The sequence below is a fragment of the Apium graveolens genome, chromosome 8 (genome assembly GCF_009905375.1).
Source record: "Apium graveolens cultivar Ventura chromosome 8, ASM990537v1, whole genome shotgun sequence".
In the NCBI taxonomy this organism is placed as follows: domain Eukaryota; kingdom Viridiplantae; phylum Streptophyta; class Magnoliopsida; order Apiales; family Apiaceae; genus Apium; species Apium graveolens.
In genome coordinates, this window is record NC_133654.1 from 246012557 (window position 1) to 246026703 (window position 14147).

Genomic DNA, 14147 nt, shown 5'->3' on the forward strand with positions numbered 1-14147 from the left:
TTGTACAAGAAATTTCATTTATTACATGTACCAAATTATAAATTCACTATTTACAATATTTTTTTTATTACATATGCCACAACTCTACAAATCCCTGCATCGATCTCGTGTCAAAGTATATCCACTTAAGGTGCGGAAAGCTAGGATATTGCATCCTGTCCGAAGTTGATAAGTAGCAACTTTTTGTGGATCCAGGATAGAATAGGTTGTGATACTAGACTCGATAAGTAGATATAAAAATATGTTTTTATTAAAATTAACGTTTTTTTGTTGAAGCGGGATTTTTTTGAAATACGAATGGGGAAATGTTGGGATTCATAAATATTTAAAGAGAAAAGAGGTAAGTATATAGAATCGATTGTGTTTTTGGCGAATGAGAGGCTAACATGCGATCTAATATCAACTCGATTACTTTCGTAAGAGTTGAATATATAGAGAGCCAAGCTGATATTACAGGACAGATTATCATCTCGAATATCAAATTTGTAAATACTAAAATCTGACGGTTGAGTTTTTACAGGACTCGATTTATGATGGTGATGTAGTGCAAGGTATATCGCGAGACTGGGAATCAATGCAAGAAAAGAAATAAAAATAACTGCTACCGCCTTGCGGTGGTTAGCAATAAAGTAAAATACAGCAGTGAGGAGTGTATATGTAAAGGAGAGAGGTGGGAATATGATATGCGCAAGGAGCAAATGAAACAGTCGAGATAAGAAAATGTGATCAGAAGTTACATTATTCCTAGCATTTGGTGGTTGTTCTTCCCGCTGTTGGTGCTGATTAGGACGAATTTCTTGGTTTACTGCAGTGGGGGTGATCTCCACTGCAGGGACCTCGTCTGCAGGGTCTGCACTAAGTGTCCTCAGTCCAAATATACTGCCATAATAATATAACAAAATTAGAAACAAAAATAATGAAATGCACGTATAGATGTAATCTTACAAACGATTAAACATTATGACTGCAAATACCTGGACAGGTAGACTATGAGATATGCAAGGAACTCGCACATCTCTGGCAACATCTGACAATTTAACAAACTATTAGTTCAACTGATATCTAGTTACAGTCAATATTAAACTTAAATTTGAGCGATCAATAATTAGACGATTCAAAGAAATTCCAAAATAACAAAGATCAAAGCAACTAAAGTTCTCTGCAAAATTCCACCATATCTCTGAAATAACCATTATGTAGCAACATGACAGAACACACCAATACAGTAAGCTTGGCTGGACTAAAACCACACGGACACATAATTCCACCAATACAGTAATATTTTCAGATATGCAAAGGGAATTAATTACATTGTAGAATCTTAAGTAGCAATTACTTTATCGGCATTTTTTCAGTTTATCTTTTCTTCCAGTGCCAGATTAATTTGTTTGTCCATTCTAAATTGTAGTAGTATATACGTGTGTAGCGTTAAAGCGCAAGACTAGTAGCAACTGATAAAGTTTGAACAAGTTAACAGTTACCTTTAAGCCTGGTGTCTCTCTGGATTTAGTAGTAGCCTGCACGTAGCAAGAGTTCTTCGAATACCAGGGACGGATCGGAGGGGGGAGAGAGAGAGAGGGAGAGAGAGAGAGAGAGAGAGAGAGAGAGAGAGAGAGAGGTGGCGGGGGAGGGAGGGAGAGAGCGAGAGAGAGAGAGTTGGGGGGGGGGGGGGGGTCGAAAGACAAGCGTTTTAGCTGCTTTCGATCGGGAAGTAGGTCCTGGGTATCTGGAGTACTTCGTTTAATTTCCTCTGCAGTATTATAGAGAGTTTAACTCGATGCTGATTTTGATCGGAAAGGTGATCTGAAAAGAGAGCAGTTAATCTAAACTGTATTTGACACTCCAACTCTTCTTTGCTCAAAGTTGAGCACCATGGCATTAGTAGAAAATGACATTGACGGGCATGTTCATCTTTGAGTACCCTAAAAATGCATACATGCATGCTTTCTCTTTCTTTACTATAAACATGCATGCACACACTCCCACACACTTTGCTAATTTAACAACATTTAGCTACTTATTATAAAATTTAACTAGTAATTATTTTCTACATTATGGAATTCCCAGCTGTATTACTAGTTGTCATTATTCAAGTTACCACCTTTAATCTACAAGTTTACATCAAATTTAAATTATTGGCAGCGACCTGACAAAAAAAATATTGGTAGCGAACACGTAATTTGTTAAACCTATTCCAAAAAATCTACTACGTAATTTAAATTTGTTAAAACCTACGCCAAAAAATCTACTAAAATAAGATGAGATTAATTTTAACTGCTATTGCTCCTTTTTTTTTAATATATGACTTTTTGACACACATATTTAGGAGGTTGACCACATAGAATTATTATTTTTTAAAAATTCTTTTTTTTGAATAAAATTATGAGATTAAAACTTTTATTCACAAATTTTTCTTTTGAAAAAAACATGTGCCAAAAGTCGTCTTATATTAAATAATAGAAGAAGTAATATTTAACATTAATCATTATAAATTGGAGACTAATTTTTGCTGCTACTAATATTTAATCATCGTTATAAATTGGACAACTAACAAAATGGTAACAATTAGTTAGTGGGGCACATGCAAAAAAGAAATAAATTGAGCTTAAAATTTCAAGTCGGTTAAATTTAAGACTTAATTATATTTTATATACCCGAATAATGTTAATTTTTACACGGAAATGGTTAAAATTTTATCCATGTCAATGCGATGGCTAAATTTTAAAAATTTTAAATATTAATAGACGCAGGGGTAAAATTGTCAAAATATGTTTAAATTATTATAAAGTACACATATATTCGTATTTTTTTTGTTTTTTTATGCTAAACATATTATTTAGACTCAAATTTTTTATGGTAGCTTAATCGGACTCGTGCTAAGCACTAGTAAAAAGTTGGAATTTATTTAAAAAAAATTCAATTTATTAAAAATATTTCGGAATAGCTTATGTAATAGAAAAATGTATATATAAAATCATTCTTTAATTCATTTTTTATGATGAACAATTTTTTCTTGATTTGGAATTTTTATAATACTTTATTCAACATCCTAGTAAGCACTAGTAAGTATTTTGGATTTATATAAGAAATATTTAATTTATTAAAATTAAACAAAAAGCTTACGTAATAAAAAAATCATTTTTATGCTTAAACTAATTTTTTGACCTGTGTACCGGAAAGTACTAGTAAAAATTTGAGATTTATTTGAGATATTTTCAATTTAATAAAATCATTAAAAGACGAATATATATACATATTATAATTATATAAATGGTTTTTGACAAATATACTCCTGGATTTATTAATATTTAACTAAAAATTTAGCGGATAAAGTGCGGAGCCTTTACGTTATAAAAAAAATAAAAATTTAGCCATCTAATTTACATGAAAAAAAATTAGCCATATTCTTGCAAAATATTATTATTCAGGTATAAAAAGTGCAATCAAGTCTAAATTTAATTCCATGTACTCATGAATTTATTTATTAACATTCCTATATACATATTATATCCAATTATAAAATAATGATGTGAAAAGATCACTTTGAAAATCATAAAAAACAAATTTTGAAAAGTTAAAGGAAATTAATATATATATATATATATATATATATATATGAAGTTATTAGATGATGAAGGGGATATCAATGTCTTTATATAGAACAGTGCTTCATTACATTAAAATAAAATTTAAATTTTTAATTATTTTGATAAATAATTATTTTTCTTAAATATATTACAGCAGCGTGTTACAGATTTCAAAAATCGAAATTATTTGATTAAGATAGCCATTTGTGATTTTATCAAGTGATTTGACGTGAATAATTTACCAATGATTTACAGAATTTTTTACAGATTTATTAATAATTTATTAGAGATTTCTGAAATTTCGGGTCGATTTCTATAACTAAACCCCTGGTACGCCCTCGCTATATTTTTAGCAGTTAGCCAATTTTGTAACTATTGTTCAGCACTTCAGCCTCAATATCATAAAAACTGTGCCTCAGTACTTCTTGAATCCCGGCCTAATCTTGTCCGTAAGAGGCTCTTGCTCATCCTTGTACGCATCATCATTGAGGAAACTTATGCATCCCCTAAGAAAAAATGACAAAAAATAGCCGATTTTTGAAAAAATTTAACAAAAATAGTCATTCTGAAGTGACCAATTTTGACAGGTTGAATACTCAACTGTCAGTTGGGTATCCCAATTTGTATAAGATACTCCACTGGTAGTTGGGTATTTCATATATGGGATACTCCACTGCCAGTTGGGTATCTTATATAAAGTGGATACTCCACTGACAGTTGGGTATCCCTTTGGCCAAAGTTGGCCAATTTTTCAGAAATTGGTTATTTTTATCAATTTTATGTAAAAATAGGCTAAATTTGTCCTTCACCCCCTCCTAATCATATTTATTTTTATTTTCTCTTTCACTGAACAAAGAACCATATGAATTTCTCGCATTTTCGGGTGCGTCCTCTGGTGCCTCATCGCAAATGTAACTTCTCTAAAAACACGAGCTAAATGTTGCTTTAATCTGTAGATTCCACCACTAACTACCTTTTCACAATCAACTCAATCTACGAAGTTCTGGTTTCCCTAACGGGTATTTTTATTTTTATTTTAATTATTTAAGAAAACAGTTGAATACATAATTAATTTTGAAAATACAAAGTTATTACTGCTGAAATCTTGAAAGGATGCCGGAAATAAAGAACAAGCAAAAATATAGGACCAATTTATCTCAACCATTTACTGCAGAATATTTAGTACAAGTCGGGGAATCAGAGTACATGGACAGTTAAGATGTACAAATAAATACAAAAGAACCAAACATTTATTAGTACTCAGCATCTAACATTACCAGTAGTCATTACAGGAACATTCTCCCCCTTGGAAATGGTGGAACCTGCTTCGATCCCTTACAATTATCTCCCGTTCGAATAACTTCGAGATCAGCTTACTTGCTTGGTGACAGTCCTTGCATACTCTCAAATTTTTTGTGATACGAATTATTTCCCCGGGTTTGCTCTTTAACAAACCAAATGCAATAGCGAGTTTTTCACTGTGATAGAACAAAGGGTTCTCTTTCTCTTCTTCATTCATGTCATGCAATACTGCATCAGTATCAGGAACATAGCCTATAGTTCTGATACAGTTCAACATTTCATCAACTTTAGCGTATATCTCTCTAGTTTCAGGATGAGCCCTTCCTCCTGCAATGAACTCATTAACAACACCTTCCAATTCAATCAAGGAAAACCCAGGAGCCTTCTTCACTCCCCTGTCATTCATCAGCTTCCTTACATTAGCAACATCTTCCCATCTTCCAGCATTGGCATATAGATTAGCTAACAGAACATAACGCCCACTATTTTGAGGCTCTAGCTCAATCACTTTCCTACCTATTTCCTCTCCAAGCTCGATATTCCCATGTATTCTACAAGCTCCAAGAAGGGCTCCCAATACACCCACATCTGGAGCCACAGGCATTTCATTCACAATCTTTTTTGCTTCCTCCAGCTTTCCAGCTCTACCTAACAGGTCAACCATGCATCCAAAATGCTCTTTTCCAGGCTCAATACCATAAAATTCAGTCATGTACCGAAAATAATACTGGCCTTCTTCAACCAGACCAGAATGAGCACATGCACTCAATATACTCACAAATGTGATGTAATCAGGTTCTACTTTTTCTATTTCCATCAACTTCAGAAGCTCAATAGCAGCTTCCCCTTTCCCATGCGTAGCTAAGCCCCCAATCATGCAATTCCATGATGAGATTCCTTTTACAGAAAGCCCATTAAAAACTTCAAAAGCCTTATCCAAGCAACCACATTTACAATACATATCAATAATCGTCGTTGCAAGTTTTGGATCAACATCAATCCCACTCCTCTTAATGTACTCATGTATCCACTCTCCTTGTTCAAGAGCTCCTAAACCTGTACAAGCTGACAACATACTCGCAGCCACATATTTATCCAACTCCACCTCCTGCTTTCTCATCCTATCAAAAAGCACAAACGCCTCATGAAACCGATCACTCTGAACATAACCAGCAATCATCGCATTCCAAAGAACAGAACTTTTCTCCGTAACCAACTCAAATACTTCACGAGCTTCATCAACACACCCCGACTTGGCAAGCCCACTAATCAAAGTTGTCATCGACACAGAATCCCGCCTACCCATCGTATCAAAAACCCTCCTCGCTTCCTCCAAACAACAAAAACTCACATACATATGAATCAAATTATTCTGACAAAACCCATCATCCCCAAACCCAAACTTCAAAACCTGGCCATGTATTTGCCTCCCCTCTTCCACACCATTCCCAACCGAACAACCCCGTATCACCGGAGGAAACGTAAACTTATTAGGCCAAACCCCTTCATTCAACATATCACAGTACATCAAAATACAATCTTTAACATAATGACATTGAAGACACCCTCTAATAACAGTATTATAAATAAAAGCATCTGGTAGAGGAATTAAATCAAACACCTTAAGGGCATAATGAAAATCACCAAAATGTGAAATAGCACTGATTTTAATTACTCTACCCATGGCATCATTGTCATAGGAGAGACCAAGTTTAATGAATTGGGCATGAAACTGCTTCAGTTCAGACATAGATGAACATGATTCAACAGTGTAATGTGTAGTAAAATGGGTTTTGTGAGTAGATGTTTTAGGTGGCGGGGTCCCATGAAAGAGTTGAATTGTGGTCATTTCTTGACAATTATCTATTTTTTTGGCGGGTGTGTATTAAACAGACTAGGTAGTTGAGTTAGTTAATTTGTAGTCAATATGACAAGAATGCCCCTGCAATTTGTTTTTTTTTTTTTTTAAATCTTGATCATTCTATTCTTTCTTGGTTTTTTGGACTAAATTTAGTATATTCAACTATAGAGGTCGAAAATATATTTGAATAAAAACGAAATGTATGGTTATAAGTTGACCACTTATACAAAATTTCTGATTTTACCGATTACAAAAATGTTGTTATTGTATCGGTTATGCAAGAACTAAATAGAGTACTATGAAGTGCAGGTTGTATTTCTGCACAAAACTCTTAAGAAATTATGATAAAATAGTATCCAATATATATAAGGTATTCAGGAACTCAACTGTAATTTTAAATTTAGCAATGTAAAGATTAATAATCCAAATTTAGCTTAACCCCTGGAAATCAATGAACTCTAAGTGAATTTAGCGGTCAAATTGATAAAATATAGAGCTTTCCTCCTAAATAATTGGAGATACAATCATGCATGCATGCATGTCTATAAATTATTTTAACCATAGTTCTTTCAATTTGCCTTTCTCTTGCAAATGCAAGGATCATTTCTTTGAGAATTACATAAGATTCTCAGAGAAGAGGATCCAGCATGAAGAACAAGTTAATCCTTTTCGCCGTTGCCGGTATTTGCGTAGTGGCAGCCGTCATTGGACTAGTCGGTACTGATGTTGTCCATCACAAATTATACCCGGAGGATGGCGAAAAGGATCCCTTGGCCACAACCACCAAGCCCGTCGCAACCATTTGTGGACCCACCGATTATAAGGAAGCATGTGTAAACAGCCTTAACAGCTTGGCTAATAATCAAAGTGCCACACCTAAGGATTATTATCTAGCAGCCCTTCAAAGCACTCTTCAAGAAGTGAAAACAGCTTTGGAGAAATCAGCAACAATTGGCAAAAGTGTGACCGAAAAGAGCCAAAAATTGGCTGTTGAGGAGTGCAAAGATTTGTTGAAATTTGCTGTTGATGAGCTCCAAGCTTCTTTATCCACGGTTGGAGATAGCGATCTGCACACCATGTCTGACAGAAAAGCTGAACTCATGAACTGGCTCAGCGCTGTTGTTTCATACCAAGACACTTGTTTGGATGCTTGTGAAGTTAATCCTGATCTTAAGGAATCTATGTCGAATGACCTTATGAATGCCACTCAGCTAACGAGCAATGCCCTTGCCATTGTCTCCACAATGTCTGACATTCTCAAGTCTTTTGACATTCCTGAAGACAAGAATGTGACTTCTAGACGCCTTCTCAACACTAATAATGGCTACCCTGAGTGGCTTTCCAATGGTGACAGGAAGTTGTTGGCTGCTAAGAATGCACAAATTAGGCCCGATGCTGTCGTTGCTAAAGATGGTAGCGGACAGTTTAAGACTATTGCTGCTGCTCTTGCTGCTTACCCTAAGAACAAACCAGGGAGATATACCATATATGTGAAAGCTGGGATTTATGATGAGTACATCACTGTTACCAAAGATCAAGTTAATGTTTTCATGTACGGAGATGGACCAAGAAAAACCATTGTGACTGGCAGAAAGTGCAATACCCAGGGAGTTCCAACCATGCAAACTGCATCCTTTGGTATGTGCACAAAACCTTTATTCTAAATTAGTTAATTCACTTGAATTTTAATTTACTAAATACAAAGATGAGTTCATAGTGTTACATAAATTACTGTTAGGAATAGTATTTCTCATCTTTACTAGTTTTCCAACAAGCTAATCATCTTGTTACTATAAACTTTATTTATGTCCTTAAATTTAAAAGGCATAAAAGATTTTGACAGTGGTTCTGCCTTTGAAACCAACAAGGCTCTCACAGTCTAACTTAACAAATTGCGCAAGGGAAATGTTATTTACAAAGAGATTTTTTTTTTAATTTCTGGGGCAAACAAACATAAATTGACCAAATTACCCTGAAGGGAACAGTTTTGTCTTTTCATTCTTCTTTTGTCCTGGAAATAAAAAACTAGTGTTTAAATTTAATTATTAAATTTGAATATCTCTTGGCAGCTGCCGTTGGAACCGGATTCATAGCAAAATCCATGGGATTCCAAAACACAGCTGGACCACAGGGACACCAAGCGGTGGCACTCCGAAGCCAGTCGGACATGTCAGCATTTTACAATGTCAGGATTGACGGATACCAAGACTCCTTGTACACACAAACGCATCGTCAATTCTACCGCAACTGTGTCATCTCTGGTACAGTTGACTTCATCTTTGGTGACGCCACTGTGGTCATCCAAAACTCCTTGATCATCGTCAGACAACCAATGCCAAATCAACAAAACACAATCACCGCCCAAGGCAAAACTAACCGTTTTGAAACCACGGGCATTGTTATCCAAAACTGCCGCATAGTACCTGAACAGAAACTATACCCCACCAGATTCCAGACCCCAACATTCCTGGGACGACCGTGGAAGGAATTCTCTACAACAGTTATTATGGAATCTATGATGGGTGACTTCATTCAGCCCGTTGGATGGATGCCGTGGCAGGGTACTTTTGCATTGGACACATTGTTTTACAGGGAGTTCAACAACAGAGGACCTGGTGCAAACACTGCCCAGAGAGTTAAGTGGAGGGGTTATAAAGTTATGACAAACAGAAATGAAGCTACTCCATTTACTGCTGGACCCTTTTTACAAGGAGATCAGTGGATTCCAAAAACTGGTGCCCCATTTGTTCTTGGTTTGACCAGATAAATTTCTACAATTTGTTTTGATTGTGTCCATTTAGGTAATGGATCCCAAAGGTTGTATAAGCAGAGTCATGCAAATGTTTTGATACTTTATATGCATTGGTGGTGTCATATATGATACAGCTGACCCTTTTAAGTGGTTTATATAGATCACAGCAACAATTTTACCAACTATTTGATCAACAGACCTTGAAAAAAACAAAACTAAAAGAAAGAAGGTTATCACAGGCATTGTCATCTAAACTGCTGCACATAAATGGAGAATGGGAATGAACAATATAAGAATGAAATCAGAATGAAAACGATGTAAAATCCAAAAATGAGATAATGTTGATGATGTAAATGAGTTCTCCATTGTAACCAATTAAACATGTAGACCGAAACATAACACATAGGTCATCACATAGGATTAGGGTTCTGATATCCGATAAACCAAGAACCAGAAGGCCTTTTACGCTAAAGCTTTTATCAGTGTAGCCTTAGCTAAGGTTTTACCAGCATTTCGTAAGAGACTATAACAAAAATGCAGTGTACTTCCAAATCTCAGCTTCGATCATCTATAGCAACAATGCCTAAACTCCGCCAAATATAAATGTTAAAACCTTCACATTTCTATTCCAAGCCTTCTTTACTCCAAACTTAGCCATTCATAGGCCTATCAAGCTTGGATCTTAGATATAGTCATTCATACGCCTAACCAGATTCTTTCCACATTCGATCTTACTTACATATAGTAAACAATCTTCGAGAAACACAGCCAATAAAATTACCTCGAAAACAACATGCAAAACAGAGCTCCAAAAATGGCGAAACATCCAAAGATTTCAATTCCAGAATCCACAACGGACTACAACAGATACCGCTACAATATAAACATCGAAAAATCGAATCATACATACACAATCTGTATCTAACTAAATTCAATTCATTCCATTACAATCATTATTATGATCATGATCGTCTAAATAATGTTGTTCCACAGCTTCCATCGCAATCCTCCTCGCTCTAATCGCCTCTCTCGCTCTCCCTTCCGCAACCGCTCTCGCTTCCTTCGCCGCCGCCTTCACCGACACCACCGCAATCTTCGCCGCCGCTAAAAACTGCCTCGCCAAATTCTCATCAACTCCCTCACTCTCCGCCCTAAAAAACTCAAATCTAGGGTTCCGACACGGCGGACACTGGTACGGCGGCGACTTACAGTTAATCGCCGGAACAACGCAGTCGGAATGCAGAACCGACGGACACGATATGCACATCACGCGGTGGTTGACCGTCGGAGCCGGCGAATCGACGTCGTAGACGGCGAAACAGATGGGACAGAAGTGACCGGGATGGTATTTGAGGACACAGGAGGTGCAGAGTCGCCGGAATTGGCCGCGGTGACGGACGGAGAAAGTGACAGCGGAGAGATTGTTTGAAGGCGAGTGAGGTGACGCGCTGCCGTGGCAGCTGGTGCAGCGAGGGAAATGGTGGTGTTGCATTGGGATCGGTGAGGTCAAATTAGAGGTTCAATTGGAAATTTTGGGGGTGAAATTAGGGTTTATTTTGAATTTGGGATTGGAGAGTGGGGATGCTTATTTATTTGTTTTGGGGGCAAATGAGTACAAAAAGAGAGAAAAAAAAGAGTATCTAAATTCTATAGCATATTTAAGATATTTTCAGTGGATAATAATTGTCTAGAAAATTGTTATTATTAAATGATCTTTTAGATTATGAATATATTTATAAAATTTACAAAAATGTTACTATCCATAAAATGGTGATTCAAAATTTAAAAATTAGGAAATTTTCAATAGCATATTTGTTTAATTTTTTTGCTAAATCTCAATATCATCTTTCTACTTTTAACTTTTTCAAATATTACTTTTATTATTTATAATTTATGAGCGATATCTTTGTGTGCTTTAAATTTTCATGTGTACCATATTGGTTCGTTAATTAAACGTTAGATAAATATTAAAATTTAAGTAAATGGCTTCAATAGTCATTTAAATTTCAAATTTGTCGAATTTTCAACCCTCGTAACATAATATTACAATTAAAAATATCATCATCAAAATATTAAAATAAAAGATAGTTTTAAATTTACAATCTTATTTTTACGACTATTTAATCTCATTTTTCGGACGGGTAAGTACCACATGAATGGAGGCATGGTTATTCTAATTTATAAGGATAAATGTGATGCTCAGAATTGTAGTAATTACTGGGGTATTGAACTTTTAAGTTATAATATGAAATTATGGGTGGGAACAACTGAAATTAGGCTTAGAAGACAAGTTACATTGTCTGAAAATCAATTTAGTTTCGTGCCTGGTAGGTCGACAACAGAGGCGATACATCGCCTTATACTTTTAATGGAAAAATATAGGGAACGTAATAGGGACCTGCATATGGTGTTTATAGATTTAGAAAAATCTTATAATAGTGTTCCGCGCAGCGTAATTTGGATAAGTTTGAAAAGTAAAGGTGTGTCCTAGATAAATGTGAGGTTTGAAGGGTTTTTAGCACATAAACGGTGTAAGGCGGATTAGGAAATTAGATTTGGGCACGCGTTTTTCATTTGAATTTTTCTGACATTCTACGCTTCGCGGATGGGAGGAGGGCGAGAGCTGAGCCCGCACGCTCTATGCTTTTCCCCAGCTTTTCCTCCAGTAAAAGATTCGCTCGTATCCCCTGTGTCTAGGGATTCCTGGGGCATGAGTTAAGAATCTAGTAGATTGCTCTTTCTTTCGATTGAGCGTACAAAAAAAAGGCTTTATAAAGCTTTCGTCTCAATTCATGTTTCCATATTTATACCTTTTCTTGTTGGAGGGGCGACCGCAGTGAAAACGTAAATTTAAATCTTAAAAAACTGAAACCCTTTGCAGGATCCATGCAAAAAATAATATTTAATTTGTATTTCAGTATGTTTACCTTAAGAAACTTTACGTTAATGGAAAGATGGAAGTCTTTAATGGCGATCCAAAAACGATGAACGGAGATCCTTAGCAGCTGCTCCTCAAGTGTGAAGCACTCCACCGGTATCCACCAAGAAAACGATGTAATGAAGGAGGAGGAGATGGAGAGAATTAGGGTTTTGTAAATCTTTTTGGTTGAGGCAAAAATATGGTCTATAATAGTATATTTATAGGCAAATTTTTCAGCTAAAAATTTTCCCATAAAATATTATTATTATTAACCCTTTATTATTCTCACTAATAATTAAAACACCTTTTAATTATTAATCCTTTTTCTAAACTCTTTAGAAATAATTCTCTCACTTGATTTAATTTCCAAAAATTAAATTCTTAATTAATAATATTAAGAACCTTTTCTTAATAAATTTATAATCAATTAAATCTCATTTAATCAATTATGAAATTTGCCAATTAATTATTTATTTCATAAATAAATAATTATCAGCCATTATTAATTAATTCCTCCACCATTAAATCATTCTCTTTTATGGTGTGACCCTGTAGGTTCAATATTAAGCCGGTAGTAGAAATAAATAATAATAAAACTATTTTATCATTATTTATATAAATTCTCCAATTCATTAAATATGATTAATTAATTAATCATATTTATTCTACATCGTGAGAGATACTTCTCAGCATATCGCGACTATCCGGATAATACGAATTCACTGCTTAGAATACCAAGAACCTATCCAGTGAGTAGTTACCGTACAATCAACTCATTCTACCCTGCAATGTTACGATTAAATATAAGGCATGAAACTTGTGTCAAGCCTATTTTATTTAATCACTTGCTTTCCCATTCACTATGCTTAGTTCTATTTAATGTAAATTAGAAACTCCTTTCTAATTTCATTCACTTTGGCCAGAGATTCCTGAACTAGCATAAGTGGATCAGCATTGAACATTCTCTTCCTTCACTGGAAGGGGTAGATTCTTTATTGATCATACACTATCTTCGTGTATAAATTCCTATACCCAGTAGAGCCCTTATAATTATCCCTTGAGACTAAGAACTAAACCAAAGCATAGTTCAGTGTACACAAGATGACTATGATGACCTCAAGTCTAAGGATACTTGTACAACTATCACTATGTGAACAACTGCTGACACGTGAGTGAACTCCATCAGTTGTTCAGCTCTGTGAGTCATGTTCAGTGAACTTATTCTATAATAAGCACCTACATACTAGCTATAGTGTCACCACACAAATGTCTATGAGAACAGACATCCTTCATAATGAAGCAAACATAGTATGTACCGATCTTTGCGGATTATTAATTACCAGTTAGTAATCCTATGACCAGGAACTATCTAAGTTTAGATTTATCATCATTTAGGTCTCATTATTATGATCTCATCACAATCCATTAAAAGCTTTACTCTAAACTGTGGTATATCTTATTTAAACATTTAAATAGATAGAGCCCGCAATAAAAACAAAACAAGTCTTTTATTAATATCAATGAAATCAAAACAGATTATATAAAAGTTATTCCTAAATCCTCATACATGATTGGACTTAGGACATATCTCTTTCAAGGTTAATTCAAGAAATGTATTTTCAAGCGATGACTTGTGTCAAGACTCTTGTTGATGATACTCAATATTTTTTGGTGAAGATAGGATTTCACCAAGGATCATTATTAAATCTATTTTTATTCGTAATA

General features: G+C 35.0%; 3 protein-coding genes and 1 long non-coding RNA gene across 4 annotated transcripts; 1 reads left to right on the forward strand and 3 right to left on the reverse strand.

The window, feature by feature from the left end:
• Positions 1 to 1833, reverse strand: LOC141678717 (uncharacterized). The gene is made up of 3 exons (XR_012557875.1): positions 1482 to 1833; positions 975 to 1027; positions 1 to 879 (listed from the first exon to the last, which is right to left on the reverse strand). It is a non-coding gene; the product is annotated as an uncharacterized LOC141678717 (long non-coding RNA).
• Positions 1834 to 4710: 2877 nt separating this feature from the next.
• On the reverse strand, positions 4711 to 6784 carry LOC141679092 (pentatricopeptide repeat-containing protein At5g66520-like). Its single transcript, XM_074485577.1, has one exon. It carries the CDS (start codon positions 6736 to 6738, stop codon positions 4861 to 4863), a length of 1878 nt encoding a protein of 625 aa, XP_074341678.1. The 5' UTR covers positions 6739 to 6784; the 3' UTR covers positions 4711 to 4860.
• A 535-nt stretch (positions 6785 to 7319) lies between these two features.
• On the forward strand, positions 7320 to 9661 carry LOC141678891 (putative pectinesterase/pectinesterase inhibitor 13). Its single transcript, XM_074485314.1, has 2 exons — positions 7320 to 8388; positions 8820 to 9661. The coding sequence occupies exons 1-2, from the start codon at positions 7398 to 7400 to the stop codon at positions 9515 to 9517; spliced, it is 1689 nt and encodes a 562-aa protein (XP_074341415.1). The 5' UTR covers positions 7320 to 7397; the 3' UTR covers positions 9518 to 9661.
• Positions 9662 to 10433: 772 nt separating this feature from the next.
• Positions 10434 to 10994, reverse strand: LOC141680546 (uncharacterized). The gene has a single exon (XM_074486742.1). It carries the CDS (start codon positions 10992 to 10994, stop codon positions 10434 to 10436), a length of 561 nt encoding a protein of 186 aa, XP_074342843.1.
• Positions 10995 to 14147: the final 3153 nt, after the last annotated feature.